The sequence below is a fragment of the Prionailurus viverrinus genome, unplaced genomic scaffold, assembly GCF_022837055.1.
Source record: "Prionailurus viverrinus isolate Anna unplaced genomic scaffold, UM_Priviv_1.0 scaffold_35, whole genome shotgun sequence".
Lineage (NCBI taxonomy): Eukaryota > Metazoa > Chordata > Mammalia > Carnivora > Felidae > Prionailurus > Prionailurus viverrinus.
The window spans coordinates 1,486,333-1,513,480 of record NW_025927605.1 but is presented as its reverse complement, the minus strand read 5'-3'; the positions used below and the strand labels follow the sequence as shown (position 1 = coordinate 1,513,480).

At 54.0% G+C, this 27,148-nt stretch overlaps 2 protein-coding genes and 1 non-coding gene across 3 annotated transcripts; 2 read left to right on the top strand and 1 right to left on the bottom strand.

Moving 5' to 3' along the window:
- The first annotated feature begins 5,548 nt into the window (after positions 1–5,548).
- Positions 5,549–5,681, top strand: LOC125158737 (small nucleolar RNA SNORA61). The gene has a single exon (XR_007149470.1). It is a non-coding gene; the product is annotated as a small nucleolar RNA SNORA61 (small nucleolar RNA).
- A 765-nt stretch (positions 5,682–6,446) lies between these two features.
- NAGS (N-acetylglutamate synthase) lies at positions 6,447–10,612 on the top strand. The gene is made up of 7 exons (XM_047846030.1): positions 6,447–6,863; positions 7,430–7,704; positions 7,820–8,033; positions 8,303–8,483; positions 9,030–9,201; positions 9,293–9,475; positions 10,100–10,612. The coding sequence occupies exons 1-7, from the start codon at positions 6,447–6,449 to the stop codon at positions 10,251–10,253; spliced, it is 1,596 nt and encodes a 531-aa protein (XP_047701986.1). The 3' UTR covers positions 10,254–10,612.
- Positions 10,613–11,709: 1,097 nt separating this feature from the next.
- Positions 11,710–15,244, bottom strand: TMEM101 (transmembrane protein 101). Its single transcript, XM_047846031.1, has 4 exons — positions 15,033–15,244; positions 14,552–14,732; positions 13,528–13,674; positions 11,710–12,737 (listed from the first exon to the last, which is right to left on the bottom strand). Exons 1-4 carry the CDS (start codon positions 15,167–15,169, stop codon positions 12,429–12,431), a joined length of 774 nt encoding a protein of 257 aa, XP_047701987.1. The 5' UTR covers positions 15,170–15,244; the 3' UTR covers positions 11,710–12,428.
- Positions 15,245–27,148: the final 11,904 nt, after the last annotated feature.

Genomic DNA, 27,148 nt, shown 5'->3' with positions numbered 1-27,148 from the left:
GCCGTGAACCATACTTTGAATAACGAGGTTCTGTTTCTTTCTCCAGCCACAATTCCCCCAGGATTTCCTATGGGCTCAGCCTAGGCCCCTCTCCAACCACTTGCTCCCTGGCTTTCCCACCCTATGTCCCCTTCCCATCCCACTGAAATGGAAAAGTCACGCGTGAGTGAAGCCAATAGCCTTTTCTCAGGATTTGAAGCATCTGTGCCCCTTCCTTCTTGAAACATCTCCCCCTATGGATTCTGGGTGATTTCTGGTGGGCCCCCTTCTACCTCTCCATGTGTTCTCCCCTTTCTACAGCACCTCTCTGGCAGCTCCTGGCCACACTCAGGGCTTCATCCATCACCTGCTCCAGGGCCTCGCCAGCCCTGACCTCTCTCCTGAGCTCCAGGATCCTTTTCCACCCGTCTGCTAGGAAGCTCCACTTGTGCCCTGAAAGCACTTGACCTCCACTTGTCTAAAATCCACTCCTAGGATCTCTGTAATAATGGTAACACCTACTTCATGGTGTTAGCGTGGGAATTAAATTACGTGAATATGTATCATGGGCTTAGAATAGCACCTGAGGAAGGGTTTGCCATTATTACCTTCAAGACAGTAGCCTTTTCTAAATACCCCCAACCCCCAGAGATGCTAAATTGTAGGAAGACTTCCTATCATAGGGTTATCATAGGGTATGGACAAATTCTCCCCCCGCCCCTGCTTTGTGTGTGTGTGTGTGTGTGCGTGTGTGTGTGTGTGTGTGTGTGTGTGTTCTGTCACCTCAGAGGTCTCGATCAGACGCTAATGGGTCTGCAGGTCTGCAATAACTCCCTCACACTGCTAATGGTTTCCTCCTTTTAGCAACCCCCCAGAGCAGCAGCCAGAAAGAGAGGCAGAGAATAGGGAGTCCCCTGCTGGACAAGAGGCTCACGGCACACTTGGAATTGAAACACTCATAAATTATGTATTTGTGGAGTATTTACCATTTCACACATTTGTGCCTTGAAGGCAAACTACTCATGGAAGAAGCAAACTAGCTTTTACTGAGTGTTTACGCGTCAGGCTGGTAACTTGCGCATATGGGAATTCACCAAACTTTTTTTTCATCCGTCTCATCATACATAGGAGTCAAGAGATAGTATAATGAATCCCCTGTGCCTGCTGTCCAGTTTCAACAGATATCAACTTCTGACTCATAGCCAGCCCCGTTGCACCTGTTCCCCTACCCTGCCTTCTCCCCTCCAGGGGTATTTTCAAGGAAATGCGAGACATGTTACCATTTCATCTATAAATATTCAGTATGCACGCTAAAATCCTTGGAGTAGTTTAAAAAAAAACATAACACACAATCATAGCACACTAAAAATTAATAGCTCAAATATCCTATGTGCAAAAAATTTTTCCAATTGTCGAATTTTTTACGGCCTGTTTCAGTCAGAATCCAAACATGGATTAAAAGAGACTTTTTTTTTAAGTTATTTATTTTGAGAGAGAGAGAGAGAGAGAGAGAGAGAGAGCCGATGTGCATGAGCAGGGGAGGGGCAGAGAGAGAGGGAGAAAGAGAGAATCCCAAGCAGGCCCTGCACTGTCAATGCAGAGCCCGATGCGGGGCTCAAACCCACACACCATGAGATCATGACCTGAGCCCAAATCAAGAGTCAGATGCTTATCCAACTGAGCAACCCGGGTGCCTGGAGACTTTCAAAAACATCTTTTTGGGGCACCCAGTTGGCTCAGTCTGTAGAGCATACAACCCTCCATCTCAGAGTCGTGAGTTCAAGCCCCACGTTGGGTTCAGAAATTACTTCATTGAAAAAAACACATCTTTTCATCCAATTCCACCTTTCCTACTCTTATAATTTACTGGTTGAAGAAACCAGGGCGTTTGTGTCCCACAGGGGGGATTTTGCTGACTGTATGCCCACAGAGAACTTTTCGTCTTCACTACTACGTAAAGAGACCAAGCTTTGTTCTCTTCCCCCCTTTTACAGGTGACAAAAGGGAGGCTCAGAGAAGTCAAATGCTTTGCCCAAACCTTTGCAGCCAAGGAAGTGGCAGATTCCAGCCTCCTGAGCCAGGGCAAAGTGGGACTACATCTTCAGAGCGCCCCGCCCACTACCTGACGCATAGCGCGTGCTCACAAGACTGCGGCTGGTGCAGAAGGCCTTCGTGCATTCCCACTGGGCTCGGCCCCCTCACAGATGGAGAGCCACCTTGGGGCCACCTGGGCAGTCCTGGGGCCAGTTCCATGACACAGACTCCACAGAGCCAGGTCTCCCTTTCCACAGGCCCCCACCTCTTTTTTTCTGCCTCCTGCTCGTTCATTCATTCGTTCGTTCGTTCCATAAACGTCTACTGGACAGTTCTCCCGCGCCGGGCACCATTGAGGCCCGTAAACGAGTACGGCTCTGTGCTTCTGCACGTGGGTGGATGGATGTGCTCTCAGGAAGGGTGTCTGTTTCTGTATGTGTGTGTGTGTGTGTGTGTGTGTGTGTGTGTGTGTGTGTGTACAAAAGTCTGTACATTCATGTCCCAGATCTGAGTGTCCCTGTAGCTGTCCATGACGACAGCTGGGTGTTGTGCTCAAGGCTGAGGGCCCCCCGCTGAGGGGAAGTATCCGGAGGGGTCGGAAGGTTGTGTCTGTTCCCCAGCATCTCCAGGACCCAGGGCCTGGTGAGGGAAGACCGGAGCCCAATTCTGGGCATGGTGACAACATTTTTTGCCTTGAAAAACGAAACAAGGGCCTGCCTCAGAGGGGAACAAAGAAAATTTGAGCTGCGGGGAGCGCCTGGATGGCTCAGTCGGTTGAGCGTCTGACTTCGGCTCGGGTCATGGTCTCACGGTCTGTGAGTTCGAGCCCCGCGTCCGGCTCTGTGCTGATGGCTCGGAGCCTGGAGCCTGCTTCGGATTCTGTGGCTCCCTCTCTCTCTGCCCCTCCCCTGCTCATGCTCTGTCTCTCTCTCTCTCTCTCTCTCTCTCTCTCTCTCTGTCAAAAATAAATAAACATTAAAAAAAAAAAAAAACGTAAAGAAAATTCGAGCTGGAACCCCAGACCGACAGTGATCCTGCAGGCCTTCTATTCAGAGCGGTAGGGTCAGTTAGGGGTGTTGACTTCATACACCCACATTCATCCCCCCCACAAAGCAGGGTCAGTTTTCAGACCAGAGGCTGGCCTTACCCCAGGGAGAGGCAGTGGGGACACAGTGGCCCCAGGGTCATTGGGCCTGGAGTTAATCATCTACCCAGGGTATCCCTGGGCCCATTGGCTGCCTGGGGACACGGCCCTCTGGGCTAACACCCAAAGCAGTGGGAAGCAGCTCCCCAGCCAGGGTCTGCCCCACTGGCCCAGGGGCAATGGGGTTGATGCTGTTGGCTACTGAAATGAGTGATCCCCAGTCTGAGGAGGGAGACAATCATCCCTGCCCTCAGGGGAGCCCCAGTCTGAAGGGAGAAACTCATCCTTGCCCTCACATAGGCCCTGAGTTGGCAGGAGGCAGGCCTCAGCTGCAGCGAGGCAGGGAGCGGGGGGGGGGGGGGGGCTGGAAGGGGCGTACATTTGGGAGGGGAGGAATGAAGAGAGGCCAGGGCTGAGGCGGAGAGACCCAGCCAGCGTAGCAGAGGTGGGAGAAACAGAGAAGGAGGAATCCTGTGCGGGGAGGGGCCAGGGAGGGTGGGAGCTCAGATGAGGGGCTTGGAAAACGATTAGGTCCCCTGGAGCTAGGACCACCTCTTCTGATGGATTCTGGGAAGTGTAGGAAAGTAGGGAGTGGGCAGCAGTAAAGTGGGAAGAGAAAGAAGGCCCTAGAGGTGACCCCACAGTAGGGGGTACAGACTCTCCATGCTTCACTGTCTAATGAAACCCGGAATTTCCAAGTAGAAAAATGGAAAAGTCAGTGGAAGAGGTCACAAGTTCAACTCCGACCCCTCTGCCAGGAGTCTCCTGCCTGGGACAGAGCATGCATGTGCTGGCCGTGCACACGTGTTGGTGCGTGCATGAGGGTGTTGGCAGGAGATCCCGGGGAAGGTGTGCTCACCCAGCATCCTCCGGGATACTCAGGAGAGAAGCAGCTCAGGCCACGACTCGCCATTCAGGCAGCGACCCCGAGAGTCCTGACTCCCGGCACCGGGAGCGTAGAGCTGGGTAGAAGAAAGGGAGGAGCAGTGGTGAGAACTCAGGATGACTAGCCTCTGGCCATGACACTAACAGCTGGGTGACCTTGGTCAAGTCACTGCTCCTCTACAGTTGGTGTCCTACTCTACAACAGCAGAGAGTGGGACTCCCAGTGTACCTGAATGCAGGATGTGTCCAACTGATAGCGTACCCCGAGCTTTCTCGAGGCAGCGGGTGGATACAATATCAAGTAACAATGAATCATACTCTGTGAAAGTTTTCGCTGTCCTTTTCAACTCTTAAGAACATGGATCTGGAGCAGACCTGCTTTGTTTGAAAGAGCAGCTCCACTGCTAATGAGCTGAATGACCTCAACCCTCACATATTTCTGTGCCTTGATTTCCTCATCTATAAAATGGGCATTATAATACCCATCCTGGAGTCATTGTGAGGACTACATATGAAGCGCTTTGCCCAGTGCCTACCATTCTACATGTGTTGGCTGTTTTTCGACCCAGGAGAAAGTCTCTCAGGGGCCCAGGGGACCTCTGACATTGGGCACCTGCCAGCCTTCTGTGTTACCAGCAGAGCAGGAAACACTATCCAGCTAGAATTTAATAATATTTTATTCTGGCTTTATTCTTTTTTTTTTTTTTTAACGTTTTATGTATTTTTGAGACAGGGAGAGACAGAGCATGAACAGGGGAGGGTAAGAGAGAGGGAGACACAGAATCCGAAACAGGCTCCAGGCTCTGAGCTGTCAGCACAGAGCCCGACGCGGGGCTCGAACTCACGGACTGCAAGATCATGACCTGAGCTGAAGTTGGCCGCCCAACCGACTGAGCCACCCAGGCGCCCCAATTCTGGCTTTATTCTTAAGGCTTTCTTCCGTTTAGAGCAAGTGATACTGGCCTTCTAGTTACAATTTCGATAGGGATAAATTTTAAACTTGACAACTTTAATACTAAGGGTGCCTGGGTGGCTCAGTTAAGCATTGGACTCTTGGTTTTGGCTCAGGTCATGATCTCGTGGGTTCAGGGGTTCCAGCCCCAAGTAGAGCTCCACACTGGCAATGTGGAGCCTGCTTAGGATTCTCTCTCTCTCCGACACCCCCTTTCAAAATAAATAAATAAACTTTTAGATAGATAGATAGATAGATAGATAGATAGATAGATAGATAGATAAAAACTGTATTACTGGGGCACCTGGGTGGCGCAGTCGGTTAAGCGTCCGACTTCAGCCAGGTCACGATCTCACGGTCCGTGAGTTCGAGCCCCCCGTCGGGCTCTGGGCTGATGGCTCAGAGCCTGGAGCCTGTTTCCGATTCTGTGTCTCCCTCTCTCTCTGCCCCTCCCCCGTTCATGCTCTGTCTCTCTCTGTCCCAAAAATAAATAAACGTTGAAAAAAAAATTTATAAAAAAAAAAAACAAACTGTATCACTAATAAGGATGATTTACCCTCCGGTTCCCTTTCCCATCAAATCTGAACACTGGTTTCAGTGGTCATAAGAGGAGGAAGAGAAACACTGAAGCTGGCCTCACAGTGCTTATGGTCTGGTATATAACCCATGGGCTAGTTTCAAACAAGGTTAAAAAAAAAAAAATAGGGCTGGCTGAGTCGGTTGAGCCTGGGACTTTGGGTGGGAGGGGGCACTTCGGGTCCTCTGTCCCCCTCTCTCTGCCCCTTCCCTGCTCTCTCTCTCAAAAATAAACGTGTTTTTTTTTAATTAAAAAAAATAAGGGGTGATCTGAGGATATGACAAAATTCTTCAAAGTGGTACCCAACGTCTGGAGCTTGGCATACCCTGGTAATCCCATAATTCCTGATCTTCTTTGAACTCAGAGGACAGGACAGAGGCACACCCGACCTCCAGCAGAGAGCTGGCACTCCCCCACTCTCCTTCCACTCTTCCCCACCTCTCCTTCAGGTCTCCTTCCTCAGTCCCACGGTAACTGCCACTTTGCTCTCCCCTCCTGCCCTCATCGGACTCCCCTTTAATCAAGCAGAACCCCGCAGACTGCCGAAGCCACTCAGGGTCCCCCGAGCCCTTCCTGGAACCGGCCTTGGCAACAGATTAAAGACGCCCCACCACGGTTTATCTCTGCCTCGTGACCCGCACTAGTGGGTTCCGTCCCCCGCGGGGGCGGGGGTTTCTGTTGGCCCCGCCCCCTGACCCATGGCCTGACCCTCTTCAAAGGCACCCAGAGACTACTCTGCGCCCCCAGTCTGCGCCCCGCCCCGGCTGGTCCAGCCCCTCCTTGTGGCAGGTTAAGAGCCCCCCAGAGCCGGGAGCTGCGGACAGAAGCGCACTCGTTGGGGGGTGGGGGTGGGGGGGCCAGTCGTTCTCGTTGTCATGGCGACGGCGCGGGTGGCCTGGGCCCTGCGAGCCACCTCTGTGGGCGGAAGGCTGCGCGGTCCCCGAGGCACCGGGGGCGCCCGGAGACTGAGTGGCAGCGCGCGACGGCGGGCGGCCAGGGGCACCAGCCCGGGCCGCCGGCTCAGCACCGCCTGGGCGCCCGCCCAGCCCGCGCGAGAAGCGGCCGGGGACGATACCCACTCGCCTGCCGCGGAGGAGCCTGAGTGGACACCGCCCCCCGCGCCCCCGCTGCCCCCCGAGCCCCCCGGGCGCGCGGCCGGCCGCTCGCTGGTGCAGCGGGACATCCAGGCCTTCCTGAACCAGTGCGGGGCCAGCCCCGGGGAGGCGCGCCACTGGCTCACGCAGTTCCAGACCTGCTACCACTCCGCGGACAGGCCCTTCGCGGTCATCGAGGTGAGCGGAGCCCGGCGCCGGCCGTGTCACAGCGAGGGGATCGGGGTTGTGCGGCAACGTGTCACCAGGCAGGGCGGGACCGACCGCAGACTCTGCGCAGCGGAAGCGGGAAGGGGTGCGACGGAGCCGGGACAAGTGCCCCGCGGACTGAGTGAGGCCGCGCGCTCCTCCAGCAGTCTCACGCCCGGGCCCGGGTGAGGAGCCTGAGGCCCCTGATCCGCCAAGTGTGATGCGCTGGAGAACTCCCCTTCGCGGCGGCCGCAGTTAGGGGTTCAGGTGGCAAGTGGGGAACCTGGACGGGAGCCGCTTGGGTTACCCCTCCCCCCAAGGAGTCCTAGAGTCCAAGGTCGCAGGGAGGCACAGAGGGAGGAACACCAGTGTGAGATAAGAGGATGGCAAGACCCAGCGGGGCAAAGGGCGGAGCAGGTGCTCGCCGTTGGCCAGAAATGAGACCTGACTGCTCCTGGGCAGGGAAGGGGCACCACGGGGCCCCTGCTGCTGGAGTGAGCAGGTTCGGCAGGAGTCGGGGCCAATGTCGCCGCTCCTGAACGCTCACTCCTCCTCAGGTGGACGAGGAGGTCCTCAAGTGCCGGCAGGCGGTAACCAGTCTGGCCTTCGCCCTGGCATTCCTGCAGCGCATGGACATGAAGCCGCTAGTCGTCCTCGGGCTGCCGGCTCCCACGGCGCCCTCTGGCTGCCTCTCCTTCTGGGAGGCCAAGGCACAGCTTGCCCAGAACTGCAAGGTGCTGGTGGATGAGCTGCGGCACAACGCTGCCACTGCCGTGCCTTTTTTTGGTGGCGGGTCGGTGCTGAGCGCGGCTGAGCCAGCCCCACATGCCAGGTTAGTGCGGGTCTTCCCGGCCGGGCGTCTTTAGATCTCGCTACCCCGCCCGCCCGCCCCTGCCAGCCCGGCAGGCCTGGTGGGAGCCTTCTTGAGCACCACGTCTGGCCCACAGCTATGGCGGCATCGTTTCGGTGGAGACCGACCTGCTACAGTGGTGCCTGGAATCGGGCAGCATCCCCATCCTGTGCCCCATCGGGGAGACGACCGCACGGCGCTCCGTGCTCCTCGACTCGCTGGAGGTGACCGCGGCTCTAGCCAAGGCGCTCCAGCCCACCAAAATCATCTTCCTCAATACCACAGGCGGCCTGCGCGACAGCAGTCAAAAGGTGTGTCCCCTCTTTACCGGCCCCATTCTCGCGATTCTGGGCCTGGCCGAACCCCTCTCGTGCTCCCTGCCCGCCTCCCAGACGGGCCCCAGAGTCATCCTCCAGCCGGGTGGGTCGGGAGTGGAGTGGTGCTCAAACCTGAGCCCTCCCCGGCCTAGGACTCCGAGAGGAAGGGAGGGTAAAGGGGTCAGTGAGGAAGGGTCTGTGGGGCAGGAGCACAGTCGTGGCCGGCTACGGGCCAGAGGCTCACCCCCTGGCCCCGGACGCAGGTCCTGAGTAATGTGAACCTGCCCGCCGATCTGGACCTGGTGACCAACGCTGAGTGGGTGAGCACCAAAGAACGGCAGCAGATGCGGCTCATCGTGCACGTGCTCAGCCGCCTGCCGCACCACTCCTCTGCCGTCATCACCGCCGCCAGCACACTACTCACCGAGCTCTTCAGCAACAAGGGTGAGGGCCTCGCCTCGGAAGGGGGGGGGGGAGGGAAGGGGGGCTGGGTCCCAGGAGTGAGCAGGGGAGGTGGCTTTCTGCCAGTCAGGAAGCCGCAGGGGGCCGCCACCCCACAAGCTCTCCGCTCTGGCTGCACCTGGGGGAGGTGAGCGCGGAGCAGGTGGGCAGGGTGGATAGACACCGGCGCCAAGTGGGACGGACCAGGCTAGGAACCTGGGGCGGGAACTGGAGGAGGGGTGGGGAGACCAGGGGCTGGAGACAGGGTTTCCGCGAGGTAGGCGGGTCTAGGGGAAGTAAGTGGGACCACAGGCGATGGACGGACGTTGAGGGACAAACTGCCAGGGAAAAGCATCTCCCAGTGTGAAAATCACCGACGTATCTATGCAGTCCGCAGAACGCATTTCACTGTGGAGGTCTTCCAAAGAGGGTCACTGTCCCACGAGCCCCTGTCCTACCTGGAACCCCCGCCAGGACGCGCAAATTCAAGAGCGGATGGGACCTGGCTCTTGGGCGAAACTAACACCTCCTCTTCCATCCCACCCCCAGGGTCTGGGACCCTGTTCAAGAACGCTGAGCGGATGCTGCGAGTGCGCAGCCTGGACAGCCTGGACCAGGGCCGCCTAGTGAACCTGGTCAACGCCAGCTTCGGCAAGAAGCTCCGGGACGACTACTTGGCCTCGTTGCGCCCGCGGCTGCACTCTGTCTACGTCTCTGAGGGGTGAGCCTTTGAGCCCCAGAGGGCGAGGGACAGAGCTGGGCAGCTTGGGGCCGAAGGGAGGTCCCAGCCTGCCTCTCCCCTGCTGCGCCAGGTACAACGCGGCCGCCATTCTGACCACGGAGCCCGTACTGGGGGGCACCCCCTATCTAGACAAGTTTGTGGTGAGCTCCAGCCGCCAGGGCCAAGGCTCCGGGCAGATGTTGTGGGAGTGCCTGCGGCGGGACCTGCAGACGCTTTTCTGGCGCTCCCGGGTCACCAACCCCATCAATCCCTGGTAGGTCCCGCCCCTCCCGCCTCCGGGCCGTCCCACCCCCCGCCCTCCACAGCCACGCCCCAGAAGGCCGGGCTTCCCCCAAGGAAAAGGCCCCATTCTGTGAGGCCCGACATTCCCCAAGGGGGCAGACCACACACGGAGCCTGAGATTTCCCCCTCGAGCAGAGCACACTTAACCCCGCTCTGCCCCGCTGCAGTGGATTCCTTGAAGACACTCCCCGACTCTCCCGGAGTCTTGAGAAATCCTGACCCTCCAGGCTTCATTCTAGGTCCAGTTGCCAAGCTCTGACCCCAGGCCCACTGCATCTCCAGCGGAGCATTTTCTCCTCTCTCTTTTTCCTTCTGCAACTATCCCTTCAGCGGGGTCTGTGGGCACCAAGAGGTGAACAAGAACCCCACCCCTGGGGGGCGCCTGGGGGGCTCAGTCAGTTGAGGGTTGAGCGCCTGACTCTTGGTTTTGGCTCAGGTCATGATCCTGGGATAGAGCCCCGCCCTCAGGCTCAGATAATAATAGCAGGGTGTCTAGCATGTAGTAGGTCCTCAAAATAACCAGTGAGTAGTGAGCACTGGCCTTGCCCTAAAAGATCCTTCCTCCCACCCACCCCCACCCCACCCCCCCAATCAGGTACTTCAAACACAGTGATGGCAGCTTCTCCAACAAGCAGTGGATCTTCTTCTGGTTTGGCCTGGCTGACATCCGGGACTCTTATGAGCTGGTCAACCATGCCAAGGGGCTGCCCGACTCCTTCTGCAAGCCGGCTTCTGACCCAGGCAGCTGACCCTCACCACCAGCCCCGCAGGCCCTGGGATAACCAGGGTGAACCAAAAGCCATGCCTGCTGGAGGTGACCAGGCAGCCGCAGGCTGGACCAGGCTTGTTGGCTAAGGATCTGCAGAGGAGGAAGCAGCCCCTACTCTACTCTGCCCAGAGGGGGGCACCCAAGTGGGGACAAGCACAGGAAGAAGGGTGTGCCCAAGACACCCCCCCCCCCCCCACTGGCTCCAAAGCTAGAACCAGACAGCCTTCAATTTTCAGTCTAGAGATCTTGGGGGGGGGGGGGAGTGGGGGGCTTGCCTTCCAGGGCTCCACTCAGGGCTAATCTTATAGGTGGGCCAGTCTTCTGGCTGCTGTGCTGTCTTGAGGCTCCCTTGCCCACAATATTACCTTCATTTGCTTGATATTCCACCACTTATTTTAATTCTTTTGGGTCTTACAACTTTCCAGGAGGCCTCGATTAAAACACAAACACTTGTCTTGAGAGTGAAGTAAAACACACTTGAAAAGAAATGAGCAGTGACCCTCTGAGAGCAAGATCCCGAGGGCCAGGGAACCAGGGGACTCCCAGGGGGAAGAGGAGAGCTCAATGAGACGGAGTGCCCCCAAGATCAATGCTGCCACCGTCTCCCTCAGCTGGGTGTCAGCAGCCCCCCGAGGGGCTCCCTTACTCTGGAGTTAGGAAGCGTCCTCCACCCCACAGACCAGACTGACAGCAGCCGCAGCTGTCTCTCCAAGCCAGGCTCTGAGCCAAGCGCAGACTTGCATGTTTTCCCCTAGGCCCCACTGGAGGCTGTCTGCATCTGTGGGAGGGGAACACCTCAGCCTCCCGGAGCCCAAAGTCAGAGGTTTCATTCCGCATTTTTGGCCCCCACGATGCACCAGGCCCCAGGCTGGCCGCCAGGCTACTTTCAATCAGGAAGTGCATGGACAAGTAGGGGAAAGACCACTACGGCACAGCAGGGGCCATGACAGAACCAAACCCCCAGAGCAGCCTCTGACTTCCCTCGGGAGAGGGGTGGCGTGGGGGGCACGGCTGTGCAGGGACAGGCATCAGACAGGCCTGACCTAGAATCCAGCTCTGCGGTTGGAGGCAAGCTGCTTGCCTTCTTGGAGCTTCCATTTCCTCATCTGTAAGATGTTAAACCCTCATAAGGGAACCTTAACATTAGCTCTCCCCCTCTGGTTGCCCTCCAAGAATTCTTCAAAAGAAAGCAGGAGGACCGAAAAGGGGAGGACAAGACAACCTACAACACAGGGACCGAGAGTATGGGTCAAAAGCAGACCACAGGGAGGGTCTTGACCAGACAGCCAAGGATTGTGGGAACTCTCAGAACAGGGCAGAGATCACGGGAGGACTAAAGTGGGGCTTAACCAGATGTGGTCTTTCAAGAAACCCAAGATCAATCCCAGCCAATGGCAAAGTGCCCTGTGGGGAGAGCGGAGAAGCAAAGCCAAACATCTATATAAAATGTTTATTTTTGGAGGACTGTGTGGTCTGGTGTTTGGGAGGGCACTCACCCCAACCAGGCCAACCATACGGCTGGAAACAGAAGGCAGGAGGCGGGAAGTTGGCCGATGCCCGCCCTACCCCTGCACACCCCAGACTGGGGCCTGCTCTGCTTTCAAGGTGGGGCAACAGCTAGTGCGGATTCTGCCCCTGGCATACCCTGAGAACTCACGTGACTCCTGTGGTGCCCCACCCCTCAGCATCTCCCGGCCCGATCCACACATCAACACACATATATGCACTCTCAGTCTCCAAAAAAGCACTGTAGAGCCCAGCTGCTCTTGCCAGGTTCGAAAAGGAATTTTTCACATTTGCTCACTTCCGGTTCGTGAGCAGTCTTCTTCCTCTGTCTCCCACTCTCAGTACCCCCACCCGAGCCCTGCCTTACTCCCTTCTCTGGGACAGCAGACCCAGGGAGCAGTCGGCCTCAGCTCTCCTCCTAACGAACAGGAAAAAACAACCCCGTAAGGCATCATCTTCAGGGTTCCCACCCCCAAGGGCTGAGCCCAGGCACTGGGGAAGAGACCTGCGTCTTACCGACACATACACACATAGCAAAGAACCAAACCAACAGAGCAGAAAGCATAAAGAAACAACTGGGCCAGCAAGGAGGAAGGCAGGGTGGCCCTCAGTGGCTCCCCGCACCCGTCTCAGCCTCTTGTCGTGCAACTCAGCCATCAGTGGCCAGGATGACAGCGGCCCCAAAGATGCCCACGCTCTCTCCAAGGAGCTTCATCTGGTTCCAGAACTCAACGCGCCGTGTGTTGTGCCAGTAGGCAACGTTGCCGTCAATGAGCAGCATGACTGGGGGTAGCAGGACAGCCAGGATCTGGGCGGCCAGCGTCACGTAGTAGCCCGACAGGAAGGCCAGCGCCAGGACGCCGTAGAGCACAAAGAACAGCTGGATCATCAGCTCCCCTCCCGGGAGATGGTTCAGATACGCCAGCCGGTCCTCCTTGCTGTGCTGCAGTGAGTAGGCCTAGGGACACACATCTGCTAAGTCTCTCCAACGGGCGGGGGAGCTTGTCTGGGGAGCGCTGCCCCTGAGATGGCACCTGAAAGTCAGCCTCTGCAAGCTGGGCTTCTGGCTCCCATCTCGGACTTGGGGCTCTCTGAAAAGTAGGACCTGCGTCTCCCTCACAGTCTCGGGAGCTCACGAGGTTAGGGCCTGTCTCTCCTCACCCTGGGGCGGGGGGTGGGGGGGGGCGCCGCTCAGAAGGACGGAAGTGTGTCTCCACAGCCAGACTGGGGCTCTCACCTCTGAATACACAGCGCTGCGTGTGGAATATGGTGCCCAGTAACTGAGATGGGGCCAAGCGACCCGGAGCCTGTCCAGGTCCCCATCCACACTGGCCCACCCCTAGGTCCTCCACTAGTACCATAACTGGCTACCCTAGCCAACCTCCATCAACTCTGAGTGGCAGAGCCCCATCTGGGGCCTGGACCCCACCAAACCTCTCCTTGGCCCCCTCTCCCAGGCCTCTGGGGGCTGAATCCACAAGAGGACCGGTCCATCTCATTCTCCTGACTCTCGGGCTTGGGACTGACAGGTCAAGCCAATGTCTTCTCTCCCCAGTGCAATGATGTTGGAAGAAGGGACTCTCAGCCAGGTCTCAGGCCCTGGAAGCCCGAGGCCCAGAAGCTGACTGAGGCAATTCCCAGGAGGCAGACCATCGGGAACTACATGCCCACGTCCCTGGGCTCTGCCAGGCATGGGCTCAAACCTCACGCCCAGGTAAGCGCTTCCAGCCAGCAGTCCCCCAACCTACCACGCAGATGAGGTAGATCCCCAGGAACACCTGGCCGGTGGACTGGAGGGAGCGGCTGCGGGGCTTCCGGCGGTACAGCTCCCCAGCGCCGCTGGCCAGCACGAGAAAGCCGCCGATGATAGCAACCGTCCGCGAGTACATACGGACCTAGGCCGAGGTGAGGGGACCCAGTCAGAAACTGCAGCCACCACATTTCTCCCGGCTGTCCAGACCACTGAACTGCCCATCTCTATACACCCCATTGCATCTGATAAACCCTTTTACCAATTCCAAGTGTGGTGGGCAGGTGCAGCAGACAAGGATAACTCTTTTAATCACAGTGGAAACTGAGGCCTGGCAGGGTTCATAAAATTGGCCAAGGTCCTACAGAAAGTGGCAGAATCCAGATGCCAAGTGTTGCCCCATCCATCTCTACTCGCAAGTGTGCAGACTCGAATCCCAATGTTCCTTCTCCTCTATAGTACAGAGTCTGTGCCATTAAGAAAACCATTGGTCTCACTATCCTGTTCACACTTCTGCCTCCTCTACTGGATTGACAGTGCATTCCTTGAGGGTGGGTAGTGCCTTTGTCCAGGCTTATCTCCAAGGCTGCATTCTGGTGTTTTAAGGTTTAAATGCTGCACGAAGATTAATTACATTTCATAAAAATCAGATGGTTGCAACCGGTTACTCTCCAAGGTCCCTTTTGCCCTATAGTCTGAAATTACTAAACTAATGCTTTAAAGGCTTCTGGGAACTAGGTGACCTGGGTTCTGGTCTCACCTGCAATGCTATGTGTGATGTGACCCTGGGAAAATCTGTTTCTCATCTTCCCACCTCGGTTTTCACACTCTGAAAGGCAGTCCTGTGTGGTCCCTAAGTTCCTTTCATTCTTCCAGTCTGTAATAATGTCCACAAGCCCGGGGGTTCTGCCTTCCCAGGCTTCACACTGTGCACCTAGCTGGCACCATGCATTACCCAACTGCCCCGGGGGCACTGGCCTCTGGCTCCCTATCCCCATCTCCCCTTAGGCCGAGGTGCTCACCTTCAGCCAGTCCCCGTAGTGGACGTAGCCCCCGATGTAGGCGGCGTAGGTGCTAATGGCCAGCTGGAGTGCGGCCCCCAGCGCGAACCAACGCCGCTTCACTCCAAAGGACATGAAGCTGGCGCACAGTACGGCCGCCCCCAAGTCGAAGTACAAGTAGGGCACTGGGATGTCGGGCTTCCTGCGAGCCGGAGAGGAAAAGAAGCAACGGGGACAGGATGAAGCGGGAGAAGAGCCGTGCGACCCCTTGAGTTCCCACAAGCTCCAAGCTCCCCGAAACCGGAGACCCTTCTCACGGCCAGGACCCCGGCACTACGCCCGATGCCCACCTTGCCCCAGACCAGAGCCCTTAACAAGTCTAAGGTCCCAATCCCTCCCCAGCCCAAGGGTCCCAACTTCTTCCCCACCTCACCGCACCCCCGTTCCCGGGGCGGGCCGTACCGCCCCCCACCGCGTTCGGCGGCCGCGTGGGCCCGCTCACCGGCGCGCCTCGGCCCTTTCAGCGTACAGCATGAGCTGGCTGAAGCAGCCCCAGAAGGGGCAGCGTGTGAGCAACACCGAACCCAGCTGCATGATCAGCTGCAGCATCCACCGTCGCGAACCCATCTTCGACGCCATCTTGGAGAAGGGCAGTCCGCTGCGGCGTCACTCCCGACGGGGAGGCCGGCGCCGGGATGCGACACGCAGCTTCCGGGTCCCGAGGAGCGGAGGAGGGCGAGGGGGCAGCATCTTTCCCCTCCGACGGGAAACAACGCTCTCGCTTTCTAGTTCCGGACCGAAGGAGGTGTTCCAACTGGGAGTTCGGCCTTAATCGCCGCTCATGGAGACTAAAGGATCCCTTGTGTGGCTGCAAAATTGAAAACTAGACTAGAGAAAGGTTCCTTATCAGAACCATGGGCAATAACTTGACGTAATGAAGCGAACTAGTCTTTGACTGATGCTAGACCTGGGCTCAATCCTAACTCCCAACTCTGTGACTTTGAGTATATCACCTACACTTTCCAAGACCCATCTCTCAAATGGAAAGGAGATCTACCTCAGGGTTGTTCTGATGTGTACATGTGGCAGTGTGGGTACTAGCTCATAGTAGGGTGCAACACACACACACACACACACACACACACACACACACACACACACACACAATCTCTCTACTTTTGTTTAATTTCAGAGTAAGGTGTTCCCTTGGCTAGGTCACTTGTAGACAAGTCTGGCTTTCCCTCTGTCCCCTGAGAGGAATAAAATCTGATGTGGATATATGGGACATCTTAAATCAGTGTATTCTCTCTAGCTCCAATGCTCCTGCTCTAGCCCAAACTACCATCTTTTGTTGGTTTGACTGCAGCAGGCTTCCAACTGGCCTCCTGGCTTCTCCTTTGGCCTCCTTGTTTATTCTCAGCTCCTCTATGTTTTCATAACTATCAGGTACCCTTCTGTTGACTCCCTGAGCACATTGTTAATTATATATTTGGGATTCTTTGCTAATGACCAGATTAACAATAGATTGTGAGTCTCATTAGGGCAAGGTTTCTGTTCACAGCCTAGTGTAAGATGCATTCAGGAAACATGTGCTAAATAGATACAAGAACAAAGGATGTCGCCACTATGTCTCATTCATAGTACTCAGTGAGTATTAGTTGAATAAGTGGGCAAAAGTTCCCGGCCCTCCAGGATTGCCACCACAAAGCCCCCCCACTCATCTCTCTGCACCCTCCTACCATGCTGCAACACAAATTCTTCTTCCCATATTGAAGTTAAGACTCTACAAGCACTCCCACCAGACTGTTTAATTCAGGTCTGATTGTTTCCAGTTCCCTGGGGTCGGGAGAGGGGCCTCGTGTCCAAACAGTATTTCTGACAATGTGAATTAAAAATTCCCAATCAGCCAGTGAAAGTTGAACAAAACACCTCTCACAACTTTTACAAAGTCACTGGAATAAACAGTGGGTATAACAGAAATGTCTTGGAGGGACAGATATATTCATGCAAAAAACAAAAAAACAAAACAAAACAAAACAAAACAAAAAAAACTAGGGAACAGGATTGTGTATGTGCATGCAGGGATTGGGGGTGGGGGAAAGGAATCTCCAGGCAAAGGGAATGAGAAAAGGCCTGGATTAAAGGCCATTTTGTCTATCTCTGCCCACGTGCCAGTGACAAACACATGACGTTAAGTTTTCCACAGGCACATAGCATAGAATCAAGTTTTCAATTGTTTTTGTTTTGTTTTGTTTTTCCCAGGCTCCATCCTTGAGTTAAATGTGACAAGATACACAGTCCTTGGAAAGGAGCTAAGGTGTTGAGGACAACTGGAACGGACTGGGGTGTTGCCCACGGGAGCAGTACCCCTACCCCATCCCACAATCCTCATGACTTTGGCAACAACAGAGGCCAAGGAGAGGTGTGGGGAGGGGCAGGAGACCAGGATTAACCAAGCTTCCCTTGGTTCCCGGCCCACCCCCAGTTCCCTCTGGTCTTGTGTCCACCTTTTACTGCCCTAGTCCCCAGAGGGTTGTTGAGAAGCACTAAGGGCCAAATCCTTCTTTCTCGGGTTGAGAAAGATGCTGACATTGTGCTAGGTCAGAGAATAGATGAATGGGCGGGTCAGAGGCTCTGGGAGAGGAACACAGCCATTTGTCCCCCTGCCCCCCACTCCTCTCACTCCTGCCTGGGGTGACAACTGAGCTGTAAAGACTTCTGAAGAACAGTCCTTCCCCATCTCTATCCGCTCTCCCTCCTCCAGCTGCCTCCACTTCTCTCTGCAGCGCCCCTCCCCCACCTCTCCAGAGGGCTCTCCCACGCCCCCAGCTCCTCTGAAGCCCTGCCTGCACTTGCGCTCTGCCACGACCAGAGCCACAGTGGCCAGCATGGTGCCCAGGATACCCAGCGTGGTAGTCGTCTCAGCCAGGCAGAGCCGGGCCTCCGCGCTGCTCAGCACCACCCCTGACTGCCGAGGGCCAGCATGTATCAGGTTGCCCAGGTCGGCCACCCATAAAAGTGCCACAGGTGGACCAAGCTTCCCAAAGGCCCACTGCAGGTCAGTCGTGCAACCCGGTTTTTGGCCAGCAGCAGCTGCGTGCCCACCATCCAGATGTCCGCTGTCACCTTGAAACCAAAGTGCTACAGCCAGTCACCTATGAGAGGGGACGCCCAGCACCAACAAGGCCACAAAGGCCTCAGCCTCTAGCTCACTGATGTTATCCCCAGTCAGAGAGAGGACCTCCAGGCCTGGCATGGTGGCCAGGCCCCAGATAGCGGTTCCCAGCCTGCAAGAGTCAGTGGAGACAGAAGAGGCCCCTGAGCCTGGCTGTGCCCAGCTTGGTCAGCCAGTCGTGACTCAGGTCCAACTGCTCTAGGTGCCCCAGGCCCCACAGGCTGCAGGGGTTCCGGGTGACAAGCAGGTTGTGAGAGCAGTCCAGGCGGCGTACAAAGCCCAGGCTGGCAAAGAAGTCCAGGGGCAGGCAGGCCAGCTGGTTGTGGCTGAGGCGCAGCCGCTCCAGGAAACCCAGGTGCCCCAGGGCTCCAGCAGCTGGATCCCACAGGACACTGTGAGAAACAGCAGCACCCGGTCACCACAGGCTCTGGAAGGAGCCTCCTGGCAGGCGACTCGGATTATCGTGGCGCAGCTATGACAGCCACTCTGCCAGGGAGCCTGGGAGGGAGCCTCAGAGGGTAGAGGCCCCCGCAGTCCACAACACTGCCGGCAGCTGGACGGGTGCGTGGTGCTGGGCATGCTGCCGCCGGATACCCAAGGAAGGCCGATGCCACCACCGTGGCCATGGCCACTGTGAAGAAGCGGCCACACCAGCCCCAGGCACTCATGGATGCATCGATCTTCGTGCCTCACTCCTTCACCCAGGACTCTGGGGAAGCGTGGGCATGCCAGGGGGAGAAAAATAAAGGCACCATTCAGGGGTCTCACCGTTTGCCATGTGCCCCAACATGGTCTTAAGGACACCTTGCCTCCATCTCCCACAAATTTACGTGCTACCGAGGCTTCTGGCAAGAGCCGTCACAGCCTGAGACCCCAGCACCCTGATCCCCCACCCCAGCCACTTCTCATTCCCTTCTTCCTACTAGAATGAAAAGCAATCAGGGAAGATGGCCTTTTTAATCCCCGGCGCCCCTTCTTTACTCCCTCTCCATACCCACCCTCACCCCCACTTATTTCCCACACAGCCCAGGAGCTACTCTGCCTTCTCCTGCCCCTAAACATGCCCTTGGTCACTCAACCAGCTAACATTCGCAGAGTCGTTGTTCTGCAAGAGGACACAGCCTCGCCGAGATCCTGGCCCTATCTGACCACCTAGACGCTGGCCTAATCTGACCACCGAGGTCAGGGCCTCAGGCCATGAAGTTCAACACACTCACCAGTGTTCCTGGCACCACCACCTGCTGAGTGCAGCCCCAGCCCAGGAATGACAGTGGAGAGATCTCAGCTCTAGTTACCTGCCCTCCTGCCCTCACCCCAGCCCCAAGCAGTAAGGAGATAAGCTCTCAGGGTAGCCACAGCTCTGAGCGAGGATTGGGGGGCGAAGGGGGGGTCAGGTTGAGGAAATCTCCGAGGCCTTGTGGCCTTATATGCAGGGGAACAGGACTTTGCCCCGCTTTTCTAAGAACGCCACTCTCATCCCACCGTATAGCCTTCTCCCCGAGCCCCACACCCTGCTCTATCTCTTGTCCAGATGGCAGCTTGGAGGACCTTGGAGGCCTCAAGTCACCACATCACAGGTCCACAAGTCAGGAAAGAGCCAGGCATCTCCTCTTTCATTCTATATATACTATACTGTCTGCCTAAGACATCTATAATTCACCATCTATAATTCAGCTAGGTCTTGTCTAGACACAAAGGAAGACGTTCTCTCTTGTTCTCACTAGGCCGAAGGTTGAGATACCCCGTTCTGGTCTTCGAGAAGTATCCAGCATCACCTCTGAAATAGAGAGGGATCTGGGGCCAGGTTGTCTGTACCCAGCTCTTCTGCCTTGCCCTAGGAGGCCAACCAAACAAGTTACTTTCTAGGTTTCCTAGTGTGTGTGCTCACCAGCCCCACCCAGCAAACTCTTAAGAGAATCATCATGGCCATATGGAAGAGCTGGTTACCAAGGGCCTGGCGTCTCATTAAAGGCTTCATTTAATCCTCAACTGAGACATTCATTTTACGAAGGAAACTAATGCTTGGCAAGGATACAGAAGTTGCCAAGTCATACCGCTAATTAGTGGCTGAGGTGCAGTCTTCTACAACTTAGACCTGTCTGAATGCTCCTGACCACTGAACTACAGTGCTCCAAAGACCGGGCGGCTGTCCCGCATGCCAGCCAAACACACCTCGAAGAAGTTAAGGTCTACAGGTGAATAACACAGACGATCTTCAGAAAGGGAAGAAGAGCTGAGCCACCATCAACTTAGGATATGAATCTGACCCATCGGTTGATCAGATCTGAGCCCCTTTGAATTAATTCAAGGGATCTGGCTCAGAGAAATTATGGTGAAAATTTTGAAAACTGTCAATAATCTTTGAGGGGTGCCTGGCTGGCTCAGTTGGTAGAGTTTGAGCCCCACATTTGGGTAGAGATTACATAAATCCTTTTTAAAAAAATTAGGGGCGCCTGGGTGGCGCAGTCGGTTAAGCGTCCGACTTCAGCCAGGTCACGATCTCGCGGTCCATGAGTTCGAGCCCCGCATCAGGCTCTGGGCTGATGGCTCGGAGCCTGGAGCCCTGGAGCCTGTTTCCGATTCTGTGTCTCCCTCTCTCTCTGCCCCTCCCCCGTTCATGCTCTGTCTCTCTCTGTCCCAAATAAATAAATAAACGTTGAAAAAAAAAATTAAAAAAAAAAATAAATAAATAAATAAAAAAATTAAAAGGGGATTCTGTCACTCTCTCGCACTCCCCCCCACCCCCGCTTGCACGTGCTCGCAATATAATTTTTTTAATGTTTAATACATTTTTTTAATCTTTTTAACATTTATTCATTTTTGAGAGGCAGAGAGAGACAGAGTACAAGCAGGGGAAGGACAGAGAGAGAGGGAGACATTCCAGGGCAGGCTCCAGGCTTTGAGTTGTCAGCACAGAGACCGACATGGGGCTTGAACTCACGAACTGTGAGATCATGACCTGAGCCAAAGTCAGACACTTAACCAACTGAGCCACCCAGGCGCCCCTCAATATAATAAACATTAAAAATTTTTATAATAAGGGTGCCTGGGTGGCTCAGTTGGTTAAGCATCTGATTTCAGTTCAGGTCACGATCTCATGGTCTGTGAGTTTGGGCCCCGCATCAGGCTCTGTGCTGACTGCTCAGAACCTGGAGCCTGCTTTGGATTCTTTGTCTCCCTCGCTCTCTGCCCATCCCCCACTCCTGCTCTCTTTCTCTCTCAAAAATAAACATGAAAAAAAATTTTAAATAAATTACAATAATCTCTGAGAAAATATTACAGACGGTTGCCAGAGACGAGCTCAGCAAAAGTTCCAATTTTCACAAGTCAGACAAGTGTTAACAATAGTTAAAATTCAGAGCGTGTTGTGTGACCGGTTACCTAAAACATGATGACACCAGGTGCTCACATGAGTGCACCCAAAATAAGTTCCACTCAGACAACTTTAATTCCTTTTTTGATAGGGTTAACCAGATGACCATTGGAGACAAACATCTGGATCTTATTAAAGTCTCTCATCATATCCCTCGGGATAATGAAAACACAGAAGACAGTTTATACAAATTGGAATACAACACTGGGATGGATAACTGCTATATTACAGAGTTAAGATTTTTTAAAAACTCTTAACAGGTTGGAAAAGCTGGCTGAAAAAAAAAAAAGCCATTTCACTGGAGAAAACAAGACAGCTCCCAGTCACATCTGTGTGCCCCTTACCCAGGGGCTGCAAGGAAAAGGAAACATCCTGAAGAGCAAGGGCTAGCATGCAGGAGACCTAAGCTCCAGCCACAGTTCTAGAAATGAGCTGCTGCTTAGGACAAAAGGGCAGAGTACCATGTGTTGCTTCTCAAAGCAACTGAGCTCCCCCATCAAGGAAAGTGTTCAAGTAGAAGGGTGCCTGGGGGGCTCAGTCGGTTGAGCGTCCGACTCTTGATTTTGGCTCAGGTCATGATCTCAAGGTTTGGGAGTTCGAGCCCCGCGTCGGGCTCTACGCTAACAGTGCGGAGACTGCCTGGGATTCTCCCTCCCTCGCTCTCTCTCTCCCCACCCCTCCCCACTTGTGTGCACACATCTCTCAAAATAAACTTTTAAAAAACGTTAAAAAAAAAAAAAGGTGTTCAAGTAGAGACAAGCTGTCAAGGATGCTATGGAGGAGGATATTTCAACTGGAAGGCTGGACTATTCCATATGAACTCTAACATCCCTGGTGTCTCTAAGTGCTGAGCTTCTGATACTGCCTGGGCCATCCCTGGCACTGGAAGCATCCTCTATTTGCACAATATTCACACACTGACTTCTGGATTTACACGGCTGCATATCCTTCCTATAGCCAGGACCTGAGGATGACAGCAGGACGCTTTCAGAAAGCCTAATCTGAACAAAAACCAAAGTGTATCTGATGACAGCCTCCATCTGTAGGGGTGAAGGGTCCCATTACTATAACCACTCCCTTGCAGATATCCTCAGCGGAACTCCCGTCTCCCTCCATCGTACAGACCTGATGAACGCCCTTGGTTGTACCCAGCTACCCACCTTCTGTGTCTGCACCTAAGTCACTTGACGTGACGAACATGAAGTCACACAATGGGCATCTGGTTAAACCCTAAATGCACGAGTACAGACCTGAGCAATCATGGCATTACCCGTGTTTACTGAACTACCGGACACGTGCTCCTTCACCCTCACCTCCCTGCCAAATCTACGAACCCACCAGCAACTGTATTGTCTTCTCCTGCCTTCTTCATGGTGGGAGAAAGGCACCCTCCTGTCAGAGACCAAAACATCTTCTGTGGCCACGGTTCTCACTTCCCATCTTCGCGGAGTTTGCAATAAGACAGTAAGTCCTAAACACCTGGCTCCAGCCCAGTCCTCCCCACTGGACGCCAGGCTTGTCATTCAGCTGCCCATCTGCCAGCTGCTCTTTAGTTTCACGGGCAAGACAAAAATGACAAAATAAGGCTTGATTTTTCCACGAACCTCTTCCTCTCCCACCATTCACCATCCACACACAAGCCACTCTCCGTTCCTCTCCCCCTCACCACCTTGGCCTCAAACCATATCCATCAGCAAGCCCTGTCAGTCGTGAAGTCATCTGTCACCACCGCGTCTTACCTGGGTTTCTGCAACAGGCTCTTACTGCAGCGGTCTTTCTGCTTCCCTTTGCCACCTGACACCAGACTAAAGCCTTCAGCAGCTTAAAACCCCCTTACAGTTCCCCATTGTGCCCAGGACAGACTCCAATACCTACAATGGCAAGAAGGCCTCGCATGATCGAGCTCCTGCCAATTCCTCCTTCTGGCTCACTAGGCTTTAGCCAACCTATCTTCTAGCATTTCCTAAACACCCCAAGTTCTTATCACCTTCAACTTAGCACTAGCTCTTCCCTCTCTCCAAGTACTCTTGGCTGGCACCTCATTCAGATTTCTACTTAAATGGCAGCTCAGAGACCATCCCAGAATATTCTCTTCAGAGCAGTACACGTACACCCCTATACTAGGCATGAGCAGCTGCTCGAAACTCCGACAGAGACCGGAAAAAAAGGGGCCGGATTAGAAAAAGTAGGGGGCAGCCACTATAGCCCCTCTGCTAAAACTAACTGCTAGAAGGGCACCTGGGTGGCTCGGTCAGTTGGGTGACCCTTGGTTTCAGCTCAGGTCATGGTCCCAGGGTGGTGGGATTGAGCCCTACGTTGGGCTCTGCGCTGAGCATAGAACCTGCTTAGCATTCTCTCCCTCTCTCCCTCTCCTCAACTGACATTTGTGCTAAAATTAAAAAAAAAAAAAAAAATTTAATTAGGGGCGCCTGGGTGGCTCAGTCAGTTAAGCAACCAACTCTTAATTTCGGCTCCGGTCACGATATCCTGGTTGGTGAGATCAAGCCCCGCGTCAAGCTCTGCACTGACCGTATGGAGCCTGCTTGGGATTCTCTCTCTTCCTCTCTGCCCCTTCCCCACTGGTGCTCCCTGGGTCTCTCTCAAAATAAATAAATTAAAAAAAACCCAAAAACAAAAAAACAAAACTGTTGAAGTCAGCATCAGAAGGGTTAATTGGGAGAAAGGGAAGAGAAGTTAGTTGAGAGAGAAGTCACTAGAAATCTACTTCCCCCTCACCTCTCTTTGCCTGTTTAGGAAGAGATTTAGTTCCACTTTAGACTTTTCAACAAAATTGAGAGTTGCAGGGAAAATGGGACAGGAAGGCCACAACCTGACCAGGGTTGGTCCCAGCTGCCAAAGTTTGCTCTCCATAAACCTGAGGGACAGCCCTGCTGCTTCCACCTCGCTCATCTTCCACGTCCTTTACTGGTCCCTTGTCCTCTTGCCATGCTTGACTTCAGGAGTTCCTCAAATCACGGTCAGTCCTGGATCACTTGTCGTGACTCAGGCAACTCATCTAGTTATTGAACTGGTAACTTTCAAAGGTCTACCTTCAGTCATACAATGGCTGGGTGCTGGGGAATAATACAAAAATGAGTTAGTCACTATTTCTGCCTTGGAGCCTCAAAATCCCCCCATTAGACCACCCAAGAGAAACCTGAACAAGTTACTGTAAGTAAGTCATACATGCCACAGGAGTGCTACAAAACAATTCTAGGAATAACTTTCTACTAATTAAAAAGTCAAGGATGACTTCACAGGTGGCTTTGAAGCAAGGCATTGCAGGGTAAGACAGACGAGATAAGATAGGCTGGGAGTCATCTGAGAGATCACCTAGCCCCATACCTTTCCTAGAGAACAATTCCTGAGATGCTAATATTACAGAGCAAGGCAACCAACTGGCAAGTTTCTTCTGACATTGTGAAGCACACTGCACTGTCAGAAACGCAAGGGGCAGGGAGAAAGAAGTGTCTTAGAATCCGGGGGCGCCTGGGTGGCGCAGTCGGTTAAGCGTCCGGCTTCAGCCAGGTCACGATCTCGCGGTCGGCAAGTTCGAGCCCCGCGTCGGGCTCTGGGCTGATGGCTCGGAGCCTGGAGCCTGTTTCCGATTCTGTGTCTCCCTCTCTCTCTGCCCCTCCCCCATTCATGCTCTGTCTCTCTCTGTCCCAAAAATAAATAAACGTTGAAAAAAAAAAAAAAATTAAAAAAAAAAAAAAAAAGAATCCGGAGGGCATGAAAGACGTTAACAATGGGGGGGAGGGGGCTGCTGGAGGGAAAATGTTTGCCTCATCTTCTAGTGTCCGTATTATGAGCCACGTAAGGCTTTTAGAATATAAAAGAACAAACTCGTTTTGAAACTTGATTACCTAGCAGCAGTCTACGACCAGTGGATCAGCCCAAACTGTTAGGCTGTTTTCACCTGTTAAGTACTTGGGGCTGTTATGTCAAACCCCTTAAGTTCATGCAGTACATGGCGGTGACTTCGAGGTTCTCAAAGGGGAATTCTCTGGCACGAGCAGACTCCAGCAGCGATGAGAAAGCAAATCCATCACGCAGAGCAGACAATGGCCAATCCCAGTTCCCAAACTTGCCCCTGCCACTCTCCCCACTGCTTACCCTGCAACGTGGCAGGTCCTGGCCTTATACATTCTTACCACAGTATCCTATCAACGGACAGCCGAGTCTATCCAGGTGTAGGACTGAAAGCTCTCTACATCTTTTACTAACTAGTAGGTCTTGTGGAAGAACAGATTGCGACACACACATTCTTAGCTTCAAAAACGTCAAGGAGCCTTTACCCTGAATCACTGGCTCCGAGCTGAAGCCCCTGACCTAATACTGAAGTGCCTGAGCAATTTTCAAAGCAGCCAAGAAGCTGCTCAGACTCTTAACAGCACAGACTCAGTATCAACTCACCACAGGAAGGCTACGTATGCCCTACAGACAGTTCTACGCAGCAGTAAACTCAAAGGCATGTGGCAGTGGGAGGTCATCAGGTGCTGGGGAGGAGACGTCCGTGTGCACTGGGGTGGGGGGGTGGGGGGAGAATGCCACAAAACCAAGGAGACATTGCAAAACCTGTACATGTGTCATCAGAGACGCGAGCCCCCCGCACTATACTCTTCAACAGTTCAGGGTGCTTCCAACCTAGCAGGCAACCTCACCCAGTCCTGTGTTCCATCCTACACCTGGCGAACAAGTGAGCGACGCACAAGCCGTCAGTTTGCAAAGTCACAGAGCAGTGACAGGAGTCCACGAGTGGATAAAAGGCTGGGGTTTTGCTCCAGCTCCACCACGACAGGCAGCAGTCATTTAACCCTGCAGAACCCACTCTCCTTTTGTAAAATGAGGGCTTTTCAAAATACAATCAAAGGAATTCCCTGGGACTCCAGAGCAGAGATACAGTAAGATCTGTGAGAGACAGCGGGCAGAGCTCTGAGACCCCTTCCCCACTTGCCTGACTGCTTTACGTATTAGCTTCGCTTAAAACGCCATCTAAGAAAGACCTCGGGGGAACCTAGGTGGCTCAGTAGGTTAAGTGTCCGAAATCTTGATTTCGGCTGAGATCATCATCTCACGGTTCATGAGTTCAGGCCCCGTGTTAGACTCTGTGCTGTCAGTGCACAGCCTGCTTGAGATTCTCTCTCCCTCTCTCTCTGGCCCTCCCTCCTCACTCTCTCTCAAAATAAATAAACTTAAAAAAAAATTTTTTTTAATAAAAATCAAGACTTCGACAGCAAAGCTGGAGCCTCTGACAATCACCTAATCCAAACTCAACCCCAGACTCAACCATCCCAGGATCCAGCTAACATTTCTGTTAACATTTACAGAGCACCTTCTAGGTATCAAGCAGTTGAAGTATCTTTAACTTCCACACCAATCCTAGGAAATGGGTAGGTGTTCCATGTGTACAGTTGGGGAAGCTAAGGCTCAGACTCATGAACTGACTTACCCACAGCCTCAAAGTGAAGAATGGGAGGTGTGGGGATTTGAGCCCAACTATTCATGCTGCCAAAGCCCTTGTTCTTTCTTCACCTCCCTGCCTTTCACTCGACCTTAATTCCACCTCTTGAAGTGCTTCCTACCAGAAACCGTTGCTACCTACTGTCTCCCATTCATAGACCTAAAGGGGAGGAAGTGATGGTGTGGGACATGTGACACGGAGCTTCCTTCCAGCCTTCCAGTTTCCATGATTCACACTACTTTAACGGCATCTCTTAGCATTTCTGGAGCTTACAAGGTCCCTCTCCTTTTTCCCTTTTACCTTCTCCAGAAGCTTATACTTCTGTGCAGACTAAATTGAAGGCCTGGTACTTTAAATCTAGCTCTGGCCAGGGGCGCCTGGGTGGTTGATTCAGTTAAGCATCTGATTCGGCTCAGGTCGTGATCTCACGGCTCGTGAGTTCAAGCCACCCATCGGGCTCTATGCTGACAGTTCGGAGCCTGGAGCCTGCTTTGGATTCTGTGTCCCTCTCTCCTCTGCTCCTCCCCCACTCACGCTCTCTCTCTCAAAAATAAACATTAAAAAAAATAATCTAGATCTTGCCAATGGCAAGTGGGTATGCAAGTA

Excerpts from the sequence above, each read along its gene's own strand:
- NAGS (XM_047846030.1), top strand. The coding sequence starts at position 6,447 with ATGGCGACGGCGCGGGTGGCCTGGGCCCTGCGAGCCACCTCTGTGGGC. Across the intron at positions 7,705-7,819 it reads GAGCCAGCCCCACATGCCAG|CTATGGCGGCATCGTTTCGG; the intron begins GTTAGTGCGGGT and ends TCTGGCCCACAG. Across the intron at positions 9,202-9,292 it reads TCTGTCTACGTCTCTGAGGG|GTACAACGCGGCCGCCATTC; the intron begins GTGAGCCTTTGA and ends CTGCTGCGCCAG.
- TMEM101 (XM_047846031.1), bottom strand. The coding sequence starts at position 15,169 with ATGGCGTCGAAGATGGGTTCGCGACGGTGGATGCTGCAGCTGATCATG. Across the intron at positions 13,675-14,551 it reads ACTACGGGGACTGGCTGAAG|GTCCGTATGTACTCGCGGAC; the intron begins GTGAGCACCTCG and ends ACCTCGGCCTAG. Across the intron at positions 12,738-13,527 it reads GGATCTACCTCATCTGCGTG|GCCTACTCACTGCAGCACAG; the intron begins GTAGGTTGGGGG and ends GTGTGTCCCTAG.